The sequence below is a fragment of the Phyllobates terribilis genome, unplaced genomic scaffold (genome assembly GCF_046119375.1).
Source record: "Phyllobates terribilis strain yellow unplaced genomic scaffold, ASM4611937v1 Scaffold_5__5_contigs__length_657084704, whole genome shotgun sequence".
In the NCBI taxonomy this organism is placed as follows: domain Eukaryota; kingdom Metazoa; phylum Chordata; class Amphibia; order Anura; family Dendrobatidae; genus Phyllobates; species Phyllobates terribilis.
The window spans coordinates 121235352-121254725 of record NW_027362765.1 but is presented as its reverse complement, the minus strand read 5'-3'; the positions used below and the strand labels follow the sequence as shown (position 1 = coordinate 121254725).

The following is a 19374-nucleotide window of genomic DNA, read 5'->3' as shown; positions in this document are numbered from 1 at the left end:
TCCAGAGACATTAGTGCCCTCTGTATCACTTATACATTTTCGCCCCTGCATCCCAATCTACCCTTCACAATACTCACCAGGTATTACTACCTACTGTGCTACTTATACATACACAGTGCCCCAAACTATGCCCTAACTGCTCACAGGAGACATCCCTTCTATGTACATAATCCCCCTGCACCCCAATTTACCTGCACACAGGGCACAAGTGATACATTAATACCCTCTGTGCCCACCACTAAGCTGATCCCCAGACATAGTACCAGGAATTGGTACTGGGCATACCCTCCTGTACCTGTACCCTCTGTATTACCACCCCAGGCACAAAAACCGCGGTGCTACTTACCTATCCCTGTACTACTATCCCTGACCCCAGCACCGGGCCTGGAGGCGTCTCTACCCCTCTCCCACCCAAGTACTCTCAGAACAGTCATTACCTCCTAGCCTTCCCCCACATCCCATAAATTCTCCTACGCCAACCTATATTCCAGTCAAAAATTCCCCTACTAAATCTATACTTACCCTCGTACATGTAATAGCTGCCAGTACATTCACTGCACCCTTATGTACCCCCAAAAGTACTTCTGTGGGTCACCATAGTGGCTTGGTGGCTTTAATCTCAGTCCTGGTAGACCCCTAACTTATGCAGTGTTCCTCACTGTATGTGGCTGGGATGGGGTGTGAAGATTTGGAGACCCCCTTCATCATCATGACTACCAGACGATCATAAATTAGTAGCCCCCAGGAACCCTATAGCCCCTTCCCATCAGATCCTGGCCCTTTATACCGGGACTTGCAGTTCCTAGTGGGGGGGCATCTCATCATGGCGCGTGTGATACAATGTACCAGAGTGGAGACCATCATTCTACTCATACTTTTACACCATGATGACTCCCTCTACCCCATTATTTCTTTTCTTTTCCTTTTTTGTTTTCCATTGCTCAGGGTCCTAAAGCCTCTTGTTTTATTTTCTTACATTCCTTATATAAAAACAAGGGGTTAATCCGGAAGCCTCTATACTTAGTGCCTATGTCTGAGCTGTGAGGGCCCGATGATCACGTGACACGGTGCATATATGTGAGCGTAGTGTCCACGTATGGACAGCTCTGGGTGTTTTTGTGCACGTCCATGTGCGGATTAAGAGAAGTGAATGTGCACAGGAGGGGGAGGCTGTAGTGCTGCGGCCGGCAGATCTGTAATGTTGGGTGAAGCCGTTAATTGTTCCCGTGCCTTGTTGTGTATACAGCGCCGTGTTGTGCAGGAGGCAAAGTGTTGGACATTGCAGTGTTTTGGGTTGTAACTAAATAAGTAGCGACTTACGGAAATCTCCGGCCGGTGCCAAAGGGGTTTTATCCAAATTGAAAATCAGTAAATGGGTGACTTATGTCTCTGTAGTATACCGGGGTCTGATAACTGCCTGAAAGTTCCCTTTTAGGACTAATATTTGACCCCTTTGCATTATTACTAATTTAGCACATTTATGAATCAGGTATTGATGCTGTGCTCCAAAGGGACCAAAGACAAGCCGAGTGCGGCCCTTCGCTCAACGTTATAATGTCCTCCATACACAGCCGCTCCTTTCGGCGCTTCGAATAAAAATGGAGAAATGTCATTGATGCACTTACGGTTCAGACCATAGAATCTAGAATCGGCACCCCCTACTGGACCCAAGAATCGCATGGCCCTTCAGGGTCTAGGCTCAATAATTGCGTGGCCCCTCAGGGACTGGGCCTGAGAATCACGTGGCCTTTCAGGATCTGGGCCTGAGAATCGCGTGGCCTTTCTGGATCTGGGCCCGAGAATCGTGTGGCCTTTCAGGGTCTGGGCCCGAGAATCGTGTGGCCTTTCAGGGTCTGGGCCCGAGAATCGTGTGGCCTTTCAGGGTCTGGGCCCGAGAATCGCGTGGCCTTTCAGGGTCTGGGCCCGAGACTCGCGTATAACCTTTTGGGGTCTGGACCAGAGACTCGCGTATAACCTTTTGGGGTCTGGACCAGAGACTCGCGTGTCCCTTTTGGGGTCTGGGCCCGAGACTCGCGTGTCCCTTTTCGGGTCTGGGCCCGAGATTAATTTTGCCTTTCAGGTACTGGGCTCAAGAATCGCATTGCTTTCTGGGTCTGGGCTGTAGACTCTGGTGGCCTACTTGGTCCGGGCCTGAGTCTGTTATAGACAGAAACGCTGGCCTTCCTTTCCTTGTACTCACAGTCTGATGTGTTAATATAAATGACATATGATAATTGCACACACTTATGTGCTCTGCTCTTACTGGACAACCCCTTTAACTAAGCCACGAGCGCCAACCATACCTCACTCGTCGCAGCCTTGGACAGATTTTGGGGGTACATAAAGCAATATATTTCCTACAGACTTGCCAGGCGGCTGGCTTTGGGCACAGGGGTCCTAGATGGTAGCTCTGTTCCCACATGACAGACTATGGGTGAGGGAGTTGCACTTTCATGGTCTCTTCTCTCTGAGTTTCCTGTTTCTTGCCTCTATGTTCTGTGCTCAGTTGAGTGGAGTGTTAACTCTTTCAGAACCTTATCTGTCTTGATCAGCCGAGGTCATCAGCCTCACAGGTAGCTTAGGATGGCCTGCATGTGACCGCCAGGAAATATTTCTTAAATACTCTGTGTCGCTGTGAGAGTAGAAGGCAGACGCTGAGATACATCACGCCCATCATGCGGGGAGCTGCCGGAATGTAAGAGGATCAAAACCCAATCTTCTCACATTATACAAACCGTATAAAGGGCCATTGAGAACTGTCCTCTGATCCCTCCTCCGATAAACATTCAAGCACTAAATACATTTTAGTTTCACCCTTTAAAATAGACTGCGACGCGTCCCGAGGCGACTTCCTGTCTAGTTTTATGTGTTACGTGCCCAGGCAGAGGGTTCCTGGGGGTATTGTGTGATATGTTTTATTACAGGGGTCTTCTAGTGTTAGGTCAGTAGCCCAATCCCTGTATAATATTGGGGTCCGCAGCTCTCTAATATACTTCATATATCCTTTCCTTACTGTTTTCAAGATCTCTGCTTGCTGCAAATGAAGGTTGTCAGCCTAATCAGCGTGGACCCACCATCTTGAAGTTTGGGCTTTAATCATCCAATAGACTTTAGCCTAAACTTACCATCCGACGTCTGTCTTGAAGTCCCATTTATGTTCTCGGGCAGCTGAGATTTGGGGTGCTGCCGAGTGTAATATATAGCATAGTGGGTGCTCACCTGAATTTTTGGGTACATAATGAACTGTGGATTACGGTCCTAGCCATGCAGATGAGATTAGACGCGCACGTTTTCACCACGGATTTCGCCCCTTTTAATAAGGCTGCGCTCACGCCGACCATAATTTGGGTGAGTGCCATCCGTGGGAAAACTGACAGCACTCGGATTAATGTTATACAGTTGGGCTGTTCCGATAACCGTTTTTTTACACAGATAAAATGTCAGCAAAAATAAAAAATCTTCTCTCCCTTATTTTGGATGAGACTTGCCTACACAAGTCTATGGGTGCGCAAAAAATTGGATCCCATTCTAACCACCATATAGCATCTGATTTTTCCTGATACATCGCCATTATTAACATAGGAAACTGTATTTGATTTTTTAAATGTTTTGTCTGCTAATGTATACATCATCAATGTCAAAATCTGGCCCGCAGGGTGGTTTTATTTGGCCAGCGACAACAGAACCACCACCCCTATATGGGGCCCATTATTCTGTATGGAGGACTATGTGAGGCCCATTATACTGTATGGGGGGCTATGTGGGGCCATTATTCTGTATGTATGGAGGACTGTGTGGGGCCCATTATTCTGTATGGAGGAGTATGTGAGGCCCTTTATCCTGTATGGAGGACTATGTGGGGCCATTATTCTGTATGGAGGACTATGTGGGGCCATTATTATGTATTGAGGACTATGTGGGACCCATTATTCTATATGCAGGATTATGTGGGGCCCATTATTCTGTATGGAGGACTATGTGAGGCCCATTATTTTGTATGTATGGAGGACTATGTAGGGCCATTATTCTGTATGGAGAACTATGTGAGGCCCATTATTCTGTATGTATGGAGGACTATGTGGGGCCATTATTCTGTAGGGAGGACTATGTGAGCCCATTATTCTGTATGGAGGATTATGTGGGGCCCATTATTCTGTATGGAGGACTATGTGGGGCCATTATTCTGTATGGAGGACTATGTGGGGCCCATTATTCTGTATGGAGGACTATGTGGGGCCCATTATTCTGTATGGAGGACTATGTGGGGCCCATTATTCTGTATGGAGGACTATGTGGGGCCCATTATTCTGTATGGAGGACTATGTGGGGCCCATTATTCTGTATGGAGGACTATGTGGGGCCCATTATTCTGTATGGAGGACTATGTGGGGCCCATTATTCTGTATGGAGGACTATGTGGGGCCCATTATTCTGTATGGAGGACTATGTGGGGCCCATTATTCTGTATGGAGGACTATGTGGGGCCCATTATTCTGTATGGAGGACTATGTGGGGCCCATTATTCTGTATGGAGGACTATGGGGGGCCCATTATTCTGTATGGAGGACTATGGGGGGCCCATTATTGTGTATGGAGGACTATGTGGGGCCCATTATTGTGTATGGAGGACTATGTGGGGCCCATTATTGTGTATGGAGGACTATGTGGGGCCCATTATTCTGTATGGAGGACTATGTGGGGCCCATTATTCTGTATGGAGAACTATGTGGGGCCATTATTCTGTATGGAGAACTATGTGAGGCCATTATTCCGTATGGAGGACTATGTGGGGCCTATTATATTGTATGGAGGACTATGTGGGGCCCATTATTCTGTATGGAGGACTATGTGGGGCCCATTATTCTGTATGGAGGACTATGTGGGGCCCATTATTCTGTATGGAGGACTATGTGGGGCCATTATTATGTATGGAGGACTATATGGGGCCTATTATTCTGTATGGAGGACTATGTGGGGCCTATTATTCTGTATGGAGGACTATGTGGGGCCTATTATTCTGTATGGAGGACTATGTGGGGCCTATTATTCTGTATGGAGGACTATGTGGGGTCCATTATTCTGTATGGAGTACTATGTGGGGCCATTATTATGTATGGAGGACTTTATGGGGCCCATAATACTGTATGGAGGACTATGTGGGGCCATTATTCTGTATGGAGGATTATATGGGGCTCATAATACTGTATGGAGGACTATGTGGGGCCATTATTCTGTATGGAGGACTATGTGGGGTCCATAATACTGTATGGAGCCCTATGTGGGGTCCATAATACTGTATGGAGCCCTATGTATGGCCCATTATTCTGTATGGAGGACTATGTGGGGCTCATTATCCTGTATGGAGGACTATGTGGGGCCTATTTTTCTGTATGGAGGACTATGTGGGGTCCATTATTCTGTATGGAGGACTTTGTGGGGCCATTATTATTTATGGAGGACTATATGGGGCCCATAATACTGTATGGGGGACTATGTGGGGCCCATTATTCTGTATGGAGGACTATGTGGGGCCCATTATTCTGTATGGAGGACTATGTGGGGCCATTATTATGTATGGAGGACTATATGGGGCCTATTATTCTGTATGGAGGACTATGTGGGGTCCATTATTCTGTATGGAGTACTATGTGGGGCCATTATTATGTATGGAGGACTTTATGGGGCCCATAATACTGTATGGAGGACTATGTGGGGCCATTATTCTGTATGGAGGATTATATGGGGCTCATAATACTGTATGGAGGACTATGTGGGGCCATTATTCTGTATGGAGGACTATGTGGGGTCCATAATACTGTATGGAGCCCTATGTGGGGTCCATAATACTGTATGGAGCCCTATGTATGGCCCATTATTCTGTATGGAGGACTATGTGGGGCTCATTATCCTGTATGGAGGACTATGTGGGGCCTATTGTTCTGTATGGAGGACTATGTGGGGTCCATTATTCTGTATGGAGGACTTTGTGGGGCCATTATTATTTATGGAGGACTATATGGGGCCCATAATACTGTATGGAGGACTATGTGGGGCCATTATTCTGTATGGAGCCCTATGTGGGGTCCATAATACTGTATGGAGCCCTATGTGGGGTCCATAATACTGTATAGAGCCCTATGTGGGGTCCATAATACTGTATGGAGCCCTATGTGGGGTCCATAATACTGTATGGAGCCCTATGTGGGGTCCATAATACTGTATGGAGCCCTATGTGGGGTCCATAATACTGTATGGAGCCCTATGTGGGGTCCATAATACTGTATGGAGCCCTATGTGGGGTCCATAATACTGTATGGAGCCCTATGTGGGGTCCATAATACTGTATGGAGCCCTATGTGGGGTCCATAATACTGTATGGAGCCCTATGTGGGGTTCATAATACTGTATGGAGCCCTATGTGGGGTCCATAATACTGTATGGAGCCCTATGTGGGGTCCATAATACTGTATGGAGCCCTATGTGGGGTCCATAATACTGTATGGAGCCCTATGTGGGGTCCATAATACTGTATGGAGCCCTATGTGGGGTCCATAATACTGTATGGAGCCCTATGTGGGGTCCATAATACTGTATGGAGCCCTATGTGGGGTCCATAATACTGTATGGAGCCCTATGTGGGGTCCATAATACTGTATGGAGCCCTATGTGGGGTCCATAATACTGTATGGAGCCCTATGTGGGGTCCATAATACTGTACGGGGCCCTATGTGGGGTCCATAATACTGTACGGGGCCCTATGTGGGGTCCATAATACTGTACGGGGCCCTATGTGGGGTCCATAATACTGTACGGAGCCCTATGTGGGGTCCATAATACTGTACGGAGCCCTATGTGGGGTCCATAATACTGTACGGAGCCCTATGTGGGGTCCATAATACTGTATGGAGCCCTATGTGGGGTCCATAATACTGTATGGAGCCCTATGTGGGGTCCATAATACTGTATGGAGCCCTATGTGGGGTCCATAATACTGTATGGAGCCCTATGTGGGGTCCATAATACTGTATGGAGCCCTATGTGGGGTCCATAATACTGTATGGAGCCCTATGTGTAGCCCATTATTCTGTATGGTGGACTATGTGGGGCTCATTATCCTGTATGGAGGACTATGTGGGGCCCATTATACTGGTTGGCTCTTGGCTTTGTCCAAGTCTTTAATTTTGGCCATCTGTGTGTTTGAGTTTGATATCCCTGGTATAGATAGATGAATGCGATACAGGTGACCGTACAGAGAAAAAAACATTTTTCTATACATGTGTGAACTTAGTCTAAGGGCTCATTCTGACTTCCACTTCTCTTGTTTTCCACTCCTACCTGTAGTAGTCTGTGGGGATTTTGTTCACACGTCTGATTCTTTTTTTCTCAGACTTTGTGGTCCACACAGACGCACAGAGCTGTATCCGATATTGATCCTAGTGTCGAATCGAAATCGCCAATGCAAATCTATGGGTCCTCGAAGAAATCGGACAGCACTCGGATGACATTTGAGTGCTGTCCGTATTTCATGTACATGTTTGATAGAAGCTGGAGAAACTTTTTTTGTTTGTTTCTCATTCAAGAAAAACTGATGAAACTTTGAATAAGCTCTGATGGTAAAAAGTGATGAAACTGAATAAAATCACTGATGAAACTAGAACCTGTTTTCTCATGCATGAATGAGCCCTTACTCGGGTGATTTAGTTGTGGATTTGCAGTCAAATCTGTGGATGGATTTGTTGCTGATTGACAATCCACAATCAGATCTTGTGGACTAAACCCACAGGTGTGGAAAGGTGATCTGTGTATTGGCTTCACAGTCTGTCCTTCCCTTCTCTCCAGTTTTGGTGATCTAGACCCTTTCGATGACGTGTGACCACGGCTCATCATCGCTGGACCCGATGTATGGGAACCCACCAAAGAGAAGCTGAAGAAATGGGGTTCACATTGCAGTCCGCTTCCATCATCTTGTGGGGGGTATCGAGGGTTATATATATTTATGTGAAGGAGGAAGATGAGGACAATAATGGACTGAACAAACCTGAGAAGTTTCAGCAGAACAGGAAATGGTCACTTTGTGAAGGAAGAGGTAGAGGAACTTTCTCAAGAGCTTGCAATTGATCAGCAGCTGGATCAGGCTCTGTATTCTACTGAATGTTAAAAAAGGAGGAAACTGCATTGTCTGTGGCGTAAATGTGCGAGGGAGGAAGCGGTCTGGTCTGTGCATTGTTCACGTACCACCGCGCACACAGGACGGTGGTGTGAGGGATTCTTCTCCGCCCTTTCTTCATTACATCTGCTCCTTGTAAAGTGATGAGATATAAATGATTTATGGGCTTTCACCCAGCTTTCCCAGAGCCCTGCAAGGCTAATCTATCCAATTATGTTCAACCCAGGAGCAGGAGATGCTAAACTGGACAGTTATGTCTTTCAAGGATGTGGTAAAGCAGGTTGACAACCAGTATGACTGTTGTTCCAGTTTCTGACGCAGCTGGTTGTCATCTCGCCTCTGCCACCTGTGGATGACTGACCGTCCTAGGTGTCACCCTACCGCAGCCATTAGTGGTCAGCAGCAGATGCTGCGCCCCAGTCACGGGACAGTCCGCCGAGTGTTTTTGTACATGTTCGCTATGCGCTGGTTTCGCTCTGTAGCGGAAGTTTAGTTGTCAGGAAGTTGCATTCTCACCACAGGATGTCATAATCACTTCTCTTCCACACCCTTAGTGTTCCTATTCTCTCCTATCCCTCAGCCAGGGTAAGAGCTGTGGCCAGCAGGAGTCTCTCTGCTCTACTCAATGGGCATCGGAGAACGGGGGCAACAGATGCATCCACTGGGAGAGCAGTCCATGGGATGCAAGGTGGGTGATCGTCGTCTTCACAGGATCGGGGGGCTCATCATGGTTCACAGACAGCGGAGATGGATTTGCATAAGGTGCCGGAGACCTAGAATCTAGATGGAGGTCTGCAGTTGGCTTGAGCTAACTTGTGCAGTTGTTTCTTGTGTGATACTCTGTGTATGACTTTAAATTAAGACTACATACGGATGTAGCAGTACTGGGTTTGTTACATATGGATGTAGCAGTGCTGAGTTTGTCAATTAATTTTATGGGACTACTTTGTATTGCTTTGCAATAACATACACCTATGGAAAACTGCAGATGGCGCGCTGATATATCGCCATAAGTTGTGTTGGATGTGACAGTTCTGTTGCATCTGGCAAATTCAGCTCTACTACATGTTCGAAATGTCTTTGCACTACAATGTTTGGGCATTATATTGACACTGATTAACGATACTGCAGCATTTATATCGTCAGCCCGTGTAAAACGACATAGAACACATCATAAAATAACATATAGTGCCAAATGACAACTGCAGCCCCGCTGCGTCTGTCCAACTCTGCTCTTCTGCACCTGCCCGACTCTGCTCTGCTGCACCTGCCCGACTCTGCTCTGCTGCACCTGCCCGACTCTGCTCTGCTGCTGCACCTGCCCGACTCTGCTCTGCTGCTGCACCTGCCCGACTCTGCTCTGCTGCTGCACCTGCCCGACTCTGCTCTGCTGCTGCACCTGCCCGACTCTGCTCTGCTGCTGCACCTGCCCGACTCTGCTCTGCTGCTGCACCTGCCCGACTCTGCTCTGCTGCTGCACCTGCCCGACTCTGCTCTGCTGCTGCACCTGCCCGACTCTGCTCTGCTGCTGCACCTGCCCGACTCTGCTCTGCAGCTGCACCTGCCCGACTCTGCTCTGCTGCACCTGCCCGACTCTGCTCTGCTGGGCCTGCTGAACCCCAGTGTAGTAATGCCTTGTGAATTAATCACTTCTAGATCTTCACTAATGAACTAGATCTGCTACAAGGCCCAGTCTCTGGTTCACGAGTCTGCAGCGAGGGCTGGAAATTTGAGGGAAGTTGTCAGCTCTGTGTTTTTCAGGGGTTTTCTCTTATAAGCTTGGGCTGTTACATTTTCATGTTCCGCCTATGTAGCGCATTTGTATCTACAAAAGTATAGCCGAGCTCAGTTTGCCATTTGGTTTAGGCCATTGAGATGGCGGTACCGCCATCTCAATTGCCTTATCGCATCTAATGATCTACTATGGTGTCTCATAGGGATTCGGGACTTGCGATACAGAGTCACAAATGTTTCCAAATGAGTCGCTGGTATCCAGTCACATGCGACTTTCTTGCCATTCTGGGAATACGACTACAATTTGGCTGTTTTTTTTTATTTTTTTAAAGCAACGGCAAGTCGTACAGACGTTACACAAATGGTTGAGGGTCGCACAACTTGTCCGGAAATTGCTGTCGCGTGACACGTCACAACTCGGGTTGAGTGACTGCTGTATGACATATGACGAGCCCTGGCTAACCCATCTCTGCTTCATCTCAAAAAGGAGGAAAATAAATCTGATCAGTGAATTATTTATGCACTTTGTGAACATTGCCCAATTCTAGGACTCATTCTTGCACTAAGTACCTAAACCGAGACCACCCATATTCCTCCTAACTTTTTTCTGTGCCCCACAGTCAAACTTTTCTATCACGAGGTGGGTGCATTTTATACTGTGGCCTCCATAAGACGCCCGTCTGGTTTGGGTGGCGCTCTCATGTCTATCCATTGTGGGCACCTGCCTCTCAAAGTGTTAAGTGATGCAAAATTTTAAATAGAAGAAAACATAGAAATGGGTTAAATTTTTTTCTGTAAGAGGAAGCTGTGTAAGTTCCTCTCGCCATTAGTGGTCTGGGTTCACAAAGATAAGTTTCCAATCCAGGGTTGGCAGCGTGACGGGTAACGCCAGTAACAGACCAGATTTAAAGGAGGTGACGACCAATCAAATGTCTTTCTGTGTTTTTGCTTTTTTTTCATCCATTTTAAGCAAATGCGTCATCCAGTTCCCTGTCCTGAATCTTTTCCCAAATGTATTTTTATTGCAGCATTTAGTGGAAGACGTAAATGGAGAATAGGACATGTACTGTCAAATCTGCTCGTTGGCACCGTTATGTGCTTGCAGGTGGCTGAAGAAGTAAGCTCCGCCCCTCTGACTCCTGAGTGTTTTTAGGAGTCAGGGAGGAGGGGAAGTGTGTTATGTGAACTCTCTCACCTCCGAGAAGGTTCATCGAGGGGCGAGTCCTATCCGTTGCCACTTAAAGGGAGCTGTCCCGTGGGACGCCATGTTTCACCTGTAATTTTATAGGTGTTACTGGGTAACGATTTGACTTGGAAACTTGTGGGTGGTGCGAAGCTGCACCTTGACACAATGATTTACTGTCATCCTTTATAAGTTACGTTTGGGTGATTTGCATAGATTAGGGAGAAATTTTCATAGGGGAAGATAAAAAAGGCAGATAGTTGGGTGAAAGGAGAAAAGTTTCCATTAGAAGTTGCCGGTGGCTTTCGAGGAGGAAGAGTAGCCGGTGTATATACTGTGGCTCTACGGTAAGGCATCTGCCATGGGCAGCCCTTAGTAGGGACGGCTGGGGGGTCCACAGGTTAGAGGGCCCCATCATTGGCCCTGCAGTTTCTTTTTGATGCTGGTTGCTGGCCCTGATGTCGGGATGATGGAAACCTGAAAACTTGGATATTTCTTGGACATCTAGATGGAAAGTCATCACACAATTTGGCATCAAATTCTGGAGTGAACTGGCGGTTGCTTCACATTTTCCGTGAATGAAGGACGTGTATAGACAAAGGTTTATTGTGCCCAATATCTGGGGATGGATTTCCAAGAACCTTGTGTCATAGCCCAGAATCCACATCTTCTGTAATTTATTGTCTCACTAAAGATCATGTCTTACCATAGTGGAGCTCGGGTCCGGACGTTTCTTATTAAGTTCAGGCTTTCCCACAGATAATGTTTAATTCTTTGTTTTATTAAACCGAACAATGGCGCTTGGGGTACAGGATACTGACGCTTGGGGTACAGGATACTGACGCTTGGGGTACAGGATACTGACGCTTGGGGTACAGGATACTGACGCTTTGGGGAGAGGATACTGACGCTTTGGGGAGAGGATACTGACGCTTTGGGGAGAGGATACTGACGCTTTGGGGAGAGGACAATGGCACTTGAGGGACAGGACAATGGCACTTGGGGTACAGGACACTGATACTTGGGGTACAGGACACTGACACTTGGGGTACAGGACACTGACACTTGGGGTACAGGACAATGACACTGACACTTGGGGTACAGGATAATGACACTGACACTTGGGGGTACAGAACAGCAACACTGAAACCTGGGCTTCCGGACAATAGCACTTGGGCTACACAGCAATGTTGGGGTTCCCGCTAATGTTGATTCTCTCCCTCAGTACACAGGGCCTGACCCCAGCGAGTCTCCCATGTCACGATATGACAGGAAGCAGCCCACCCGGAACCACCGGTCCAATCCCTGCTGCCTTTGCTGGTGTTGCTGCTGCAGCTGTTCCTGGTGAGTGGCAGTGTCGGTGTTGTCGCCTCTTTCCACTTTCTTCTGTGTCTCATGTACCCCATCACTGACTATCAACTCTGTAGTGGCCTGTGTGCCCTCCATGACCAGATGTATTTTAGGGATTATAATTCCTCTTATTTCCGTTATAGGAATGAAGATCGCAACAGACGCAGGAGATTATCTCGAGACACCAAACTGGAGCCGGTATCTCACTGCGAGGTCTGGTAAGTTTGACAGAGAAGAGGTTACAGATGGAGAGTCACAACAGTGGAGGACTTCTGAGGAGCAGCACAGAGTATTTCAGAAGAAAACTCTGTGGGAGACAGTGAAATTGAGGACTGGCCATTATGACCAGCGAGGAAAAGAGGCTGCAGATCTATTGTGGAAGGAGCGGAGTTCTCAAGAAGCACGGAGTATTTAAAGGGGTTTTCCCACGAACAAAAGTTGATTTTAATCAATAGATCTTTGAATAATAAAGATGTTGTCGCATCTCATCGGACATAGAGACACACTGGTGTGCACCACCATTAAATAATGAAATATTTTCATCTTTGAATAATAATAAGATCCACCATTGGATGTGTTTAAATAAAATGTTCCTGTGCTGAGATAATCTTATAAATGTGCCCCTGCTGTGTCCTGTGTAATGGCTGTGTCTGACCGTGCAGGAATATGGTGTGATCATACCACATCTCCTGACCAGGGGAGGACGCAAAAGAGTATACAGACATTACAGGAGGGGGTCACAGCTGATTCTTTCTTTGAAGTAAAATATTGTTTGAAAACTGGCAGAGAAATGCTTTACCTCACAGAAAGAATCAGCTGTGATCCCCTGCTGTATATTATTTTGCCTCCTCTCTTGTCCAGGAGCTGTGGTATGATCAGACCATTTTCCGTACACGTTCAGACACAGCAATTATACAGGGGAACATTTCTAAGATTATTGGGTGTTGGGTGACTACTGATGACTGATGATTTGTCTCAAATGTCCTCATTTTATAGCTCAAAACCATCCTCAGAAGAGGTGCACAGCTGGGGTCATTCATTTGAGAAGCTGATGAAGAACCCGGCCGGTCGCAACGTGTTTCGTGAGTTTCTCCGCACAGAGTACAGTGAGGAGAACATGCTGTTCTGGCTGGCATGTGAGGAGCTGAAGAAGGACAATAGCAAGCACAGCACTGAGGAGAAGGCACGCACCATCTACGAGGACTATATCTCCATCCTGTCACCAAAGGAGGTAACGGCACTTACTACTGTCAGAGAAGGAAGCTCCATGGGCTGATCGTGACCTGTACTCCATTCATAACCAAAACTGCACTCAGGCTGACAGAATCCAAAGTGCAGCCAGTGGCACCTGGACTGCTGCTCTGGATGTGACTGGAGTATAACACATTATGTCTTCTAGGTCAATGCAAAATAAGGAAAGAAGCAAACTTGCAACATTATATGAGAATTTAAAAGGGTTTGTCCCCTTTTTTGTAGCCAAAAGTCGCTTCATACTTAAGGGGATATTCCCATCTCCAAGATCAGATCCCAATATGTAGTAGATGTAGTAGTAATAATATTAACAAATGCCTCTAATTAGAAATGTTGTATAGTTCTTCTGATTAGCTATGTCACTTACTCCAGGGTATTGCAGAAGCTTAGGTATCCATGGTTACAACCGCTTCTATAGTGACAGTTGTTAGAGGTCATAACCATGGATATCCAAACTACTGCAATGCCCTGCACATGGGGTAAGTGACATAGCAAATCAGAAGAACTATACTACATTTCTAATTGGAGGTATTTGCTAATATTATTATTACACCTACTACATAATGGGATAGGATCTTGGAGATGGGAATACCCCTTTAATTCAAAATATCTCGTGATATAACATCTGCAGATAGTAAAGTAATAATAATAATAATAATGTGCAGTTGTGAAACATTTGCATATTATGCCAGAATATGGAATTTGCATTCAAATTGTAGGGAGAGTACATTGTGTCTTCGGCAGTTGTACGCTCGGGTACTAGAGTGACACTACAGAGTTGTTTGGGGACACAGCTCTTTTTTTTTTTTTCTCTCGTTCCACATTGAGCTGTTTGTTATTCAGGTTTGTGAATCATTACAAAGCCTAGAAAACATCGACCAGTGAAAGGAACGGCTCGTCCTTGGGTCTGCCATATTGAGATCGATCAGGGGAATGGAATTGGCAGTCTCTTCCGCCCTCTTGTGGCCATTTAACTAACTGCTGATGATTCCCTGGACGGATCAATTGCAATAGGTTGATTTGTGCCTCTAAAAAGAAAAAAATAAATAAAATAAAATGAAAAAATAGGATCCACATACCTTTATTATTAAATTAACCTACAGGTGCACAAATACGCTGTGGCCAATATACAGTATACACAGCACACTGTGATTAATGAACACATGAGCTAGTCTATTGCTGTAAATTAAATTAAAAACATAAGGCACTTAGTTAACAACATTTTTTGATCAAAAGGTACAAAAGCAATCCAACCACTTCAAGGTGCACCTAAATACGGATGGTCCCTATATAATACTGTACTATAATACTGCCCCCTATGTACAAGAATATAACTACTATAATACTGCCCCCTATGCGCAAGAATATAACTACTATAATACTGCCCCCTATGCGCAAGAATATAACTACTATAATACTGCCTCTACATACAAGAATATAACTACTATAATACTGCCCCCTATGTACAAGAATATAACTACTATAATAATGTACCTATGTACAAGAATATAACTTCTATAATACTGCCCCCCCCCCCATGTACAAGAATATAAATAAATACGGATGGTCCCTATATAATACTGTACTATAATACTGCCCCCTATGTACAAGTATATGACTACTAAAATACTGCTCCTATGTACAAGAATATAACTACTATAACACTGTCCTATATATACAAGAATATAACTACTATAATACTGCCTCCTATGTACAAGTACATAACTACTAAAATACTGCCCCTATGTACAAGAATATAACTACTATAATACTGTCCCCTATGTACAAGAATATAACTACTATAATAGTGTTCCTATGTACAAGAATATAACTATTGTAATACTGCCTCTATGTACAAGAATATAACTACTATAATACAGCCCCCTATGTACAAGAATATAACTACTATAATACTGCCCCCTATGTACAAGAATATTACAACTATAATACTGCCCCCTATGTAAAAGACTATACTATAATACTGCTCCTATTTACAAAAATATAATTACTATAATACTGCCTCCTATGCACAAGAATATAACTACTATAATACTGCCCCCTATGTATAAGAATATAACTACTATAATACTGCCTCCTATGTACAAGAATATAACTACTATAATACTGCCCCCTCGGTACTAGAATATAACTACTATAATACTGCCTCCTATGTACAAGAATATAACTACTATAATGCTGCCTCCTATGTACAAGAATATAACTACTATAATACTGCCCCTATGTACAAGTTTATAACTACTATAATACTGCCCCCATGTAAAAGTATATAACCACTATACTACTGCCATCTGTTGTTCATGTGTATATTGTGTTGTGCTGACCTGCTCTTTTTCGCCCCCTGCAGGTCAGTCTAGATTCTCGGGTTAGAGAAGTGATCAACCGACGGATGCAGGAGCCCTCCTCTCACACATTTGATGACGCTCAGCTGCAGATTTACACCCTGATGCACAGAGACTCTTACCCACGATTCCTTAATTCGGGCATTTATAAATCCCTCCTGCAGAACATTTCACGCTCCAGTTCGGAGTCGTAGGTTGGAACCGCTCCAGCGGCCGCAGAGACAGATCCAAACGCACATTTTATACAAGCTGTTGGGAGCAAGAAGGGGACATTAACGGGCAGATGGCGCAGGTCCTCTTTCCTCCAGTCACTTTACGAGATCCATCCTGCCTCAGAATACGGAACGGCACGAAGCCTCAGCTTCCGCAGCTTGGAGAGATATGAACGCCGCCTTCACCTCACGCCTCTCCTGACCTCCCTCCCCCCTCTGTTCACTGTAGACTGTGTGCAGGAAGACAAAGGGGAATTAGGTACTGTATGGGGGGAACTTACCTCAGGACTGAAATACTACTGAACTCCCCAGGGGGGTCCTCAGAGGGGTCCCAATATTTCATATATTATTGCCTTTCGTGGTGGATAGGGCTAGGTATGGGAGCTTGGAGGGGTGGGGTAGTGTGCTTTATGAGCTCCCAGCTTTGCAGTTCAGTACTGGAAGGAATCAAGATCAGGAACTGCTCCGGCACCCCCTCCTTGTTCAGTGTCTGCAATGGCAGAGACCTTTTCAGAGGGGGAGGTACGATTTTACTCAACTATTGTGGATTCTTACGAGGTTTGATTTTACATTTCTGAGTGTTGGGGAGTGGGTGTTAGGTTCATATGGTGGATATTGGGGAAGGGTGGGCAACATTCTCCTGCTTTGGATACATATACATTATATTACACATGATACACAATTTGCCAACAACATGCAAGGGGGACGGGGCGTCTGTTTACAGTGTGGAAATGATGAAGCCCCATTGCAGACTCAGACTTTGCGGAGAGACGTCGTTCGAGGATCGGTACCATAATCTGCCTCCTTATGGAATATTGATTCGTTAATGGGGTTTATATCAGGTTTGGGGAGGGGGTTTTGTCACCCTCACTCCTCCTGCTTGCCAAAACTTCCTGAAGCTACCAAATACTCCAGCACTCCTCAAGCAGATGTGATGTCATCGTCTAACAGTGTTACTTTTCTTTCAACACCTCCATGGAAATTTTAACAGACTTTTTATAAATATATATATATATATATATGTGCAAATATATATATTATATCTATATAATAGGATGTGGCTTTTATGTGTAATCCTGGAGAGAAAGGCGCTGCCTTGTCTGCTCACGCCCCCTGCTGGTGCGCGGCAGGACAGCAATGTGCACAAGGAAACTGCAGCCCGTCAGGTCTGTGCGATGCTTTTTATATTCTTTGTATTACAGCTCCCTCTGATGGTCCGCAATATATATTCACTATGTTATAGCTCCCTCTGCTGGTCAGAAATATATATTCCCTATGTTATAGCTCCCTCTGCTGGTCAACAATATATGTTCCCTATTTTCTACTAACTGCTGGTCAGCCATATATATTTATTCCCTATGTTATAGCTGCCTTGCTGGTCAGCAATATGGACATTACCAATACCTTGGATGGCAAGAAGGACAAACAAATCAATCTTGGAACAAATCAAGCCAGACATGTCACTGGAAGCAAGGATCAACAAGCTACGACTTGTCTACTTTGGGCACATCATACGAAGAGAGCAATGACTGGAGAAGGACATCATGGTCGGAAGAATAGAAGGAACAAGTCGAAGATTAAGACCAGCAACCGGGTGGCTTGATACAATGAAGATAACTGCGGAGAAGACCCCGGTGGACCTATCTAGGCTTACACAAGATTGATCTTCCTATAGAACGTTTATCCATCAAGTCGCTATGGCTCAAGATCAAGCCGAAGGTTGTTAATACTAACATTATAGCTCCCTCTGGTGGTCAGCAATATACAGTCATTTTCTGACTTGCACAAATTTTGGTTTTCACAATTTGCTGTTTCAGTTTTTCAAGATCTTTTCGTCAAATATTTCTACGGTTACTGAAGTACAGTTATCAGCATTTCATACGTTTATACACTTTAATTGACAGATTCATCGAGTTTCTGCAAAGACTCAATATTTACAGTGTTGATTTTTCATGACTTCTGACCTTCACCCAGAGCTGCTGGATATCGGCTTCTGGGCCAAATCTTAACTGATGACCGCCCGTTCTTGTCTCATCAGTGCTCGGAGTTTATCACAATTTATGTGGTTTTGTTTGTCCTTTTGCTTTTTGAGGATTGACTACAGATTCACAGTGGGATTGAGATCCGGGAAGTTTCCTGGCCATAGACCCAGTATGTAAGTTTTGATCACAAAGCCACTTAGTAATCACTTTTCTTGTGACATGGTCTCCGTCATGTTGGAAAAAGCATTTATCATTTCCAAATTGCTCCTGGTTCATTGGGAGAAGTTGCTTTTGGATGATGTTTAGATCCCATTCTTTACTCATGGCCGTCTTATGCAAAATTGTGAGTGAGCCCCCTCCATGGATGAGAAGACCCCACACATGAATGGTCTCAGGAGGCTTTACTGTTGGCAGACACAGGACTCATGGTAGCGCGCACCTGTACTTCGCTGGACAATCATTCTTCCAGATGTCCAAAATAGTCTGAATGGGGCTTCATCATAGAAAATTTCTCCCCCCATCCTCAGCAGTCCAATTGTTGTACTTCCTGCAAAGTTATTTTCTTTGATGAAGCCCCTTAAGACTGTTTGGGACACCTGGAAGAATGATTGTCCGAAGTACAGATGCGCGCTGCCATGAGTCCTGTGCCTGCCAACAGTAAAGCATCCTGAGACCATTCATGTGTGGGGGCTTCTCATCCATGGAGGGGGCTCACTCACAATTTGTCCCAAGAACACAGCCATGAATTAAAAATGGGATCTAAGATCCTTCAAGATCAACTTCTCCCAATGATCCAGGAGTAATTTGGGGATGAACAATCATTTTTCCAGCACGATGGAGACTATGTCACAAAGCAAAAGTGATAACTAAGTCAGCAAAACATTTAAATTTTGGGTCCATGGCCAGGAAACTCCCCAGATCTCAATCCCATTGAGAACTTCTGGTTGCTCCTCAAAAACTGAGAGGACAAACAAAACCCCAGAATTTGTGATAAACTCCAAGCACTGATGAAACAAGAACGGGCTGTCATCAGTCAGGAAGCTGATATCCCGCTGCCAGGGCGAAGGACAGAAGTCATGAAAAATAAGGGACAACACTGTAAATATTAAGTCAATAAAAGGTGTAAAACCTTATA

At 45.3% G+C, this 19374-nt stretch overlaps 1 protein-coding gene across 4 annotated transcripts in view; it reads left to right on the top strand.

The window, feature by feature from the left end:
• RGS19 (regulator of G protein signaling 19) overlaps positions 1–17308 on the top strand; it is a 100944-nt gene extending 83636 nt beyond the window's left edge. For 2 of the 4 annotated variants that reach the window (XM_073682900.1, XM_073682898.1), the window contains exons 2-5: positions 12310–12428; positions 12578–12652; positions 13431–13665; positions 16051–17308. In XM_073682900.1, the coding sequence (XP_073539001.1) occupies positions 12340–12428; positions 12578–12652; positions 13431–13665; positions 16051–16239 (588 nt within the window). In that variant the 5' untranslated portion in view covers positions 12310–12339 and the 3' untranslated portion in view covers positions 16240–17308. Of the gene's footprint in view, positions 1–8698; positions 8856–11314; positions 11432–12309; positions 12429–12577; positions 12653–13430; positions 13666–16050 lie in introns of those variants that run through there. The other 2 variants (XM_073682897.1, XM_073682899.1) reach the window with 2 other exon arrangements.
• The last annotated feature ends 2066 nt before the right edge of the window (positions 17309–19374 follow it).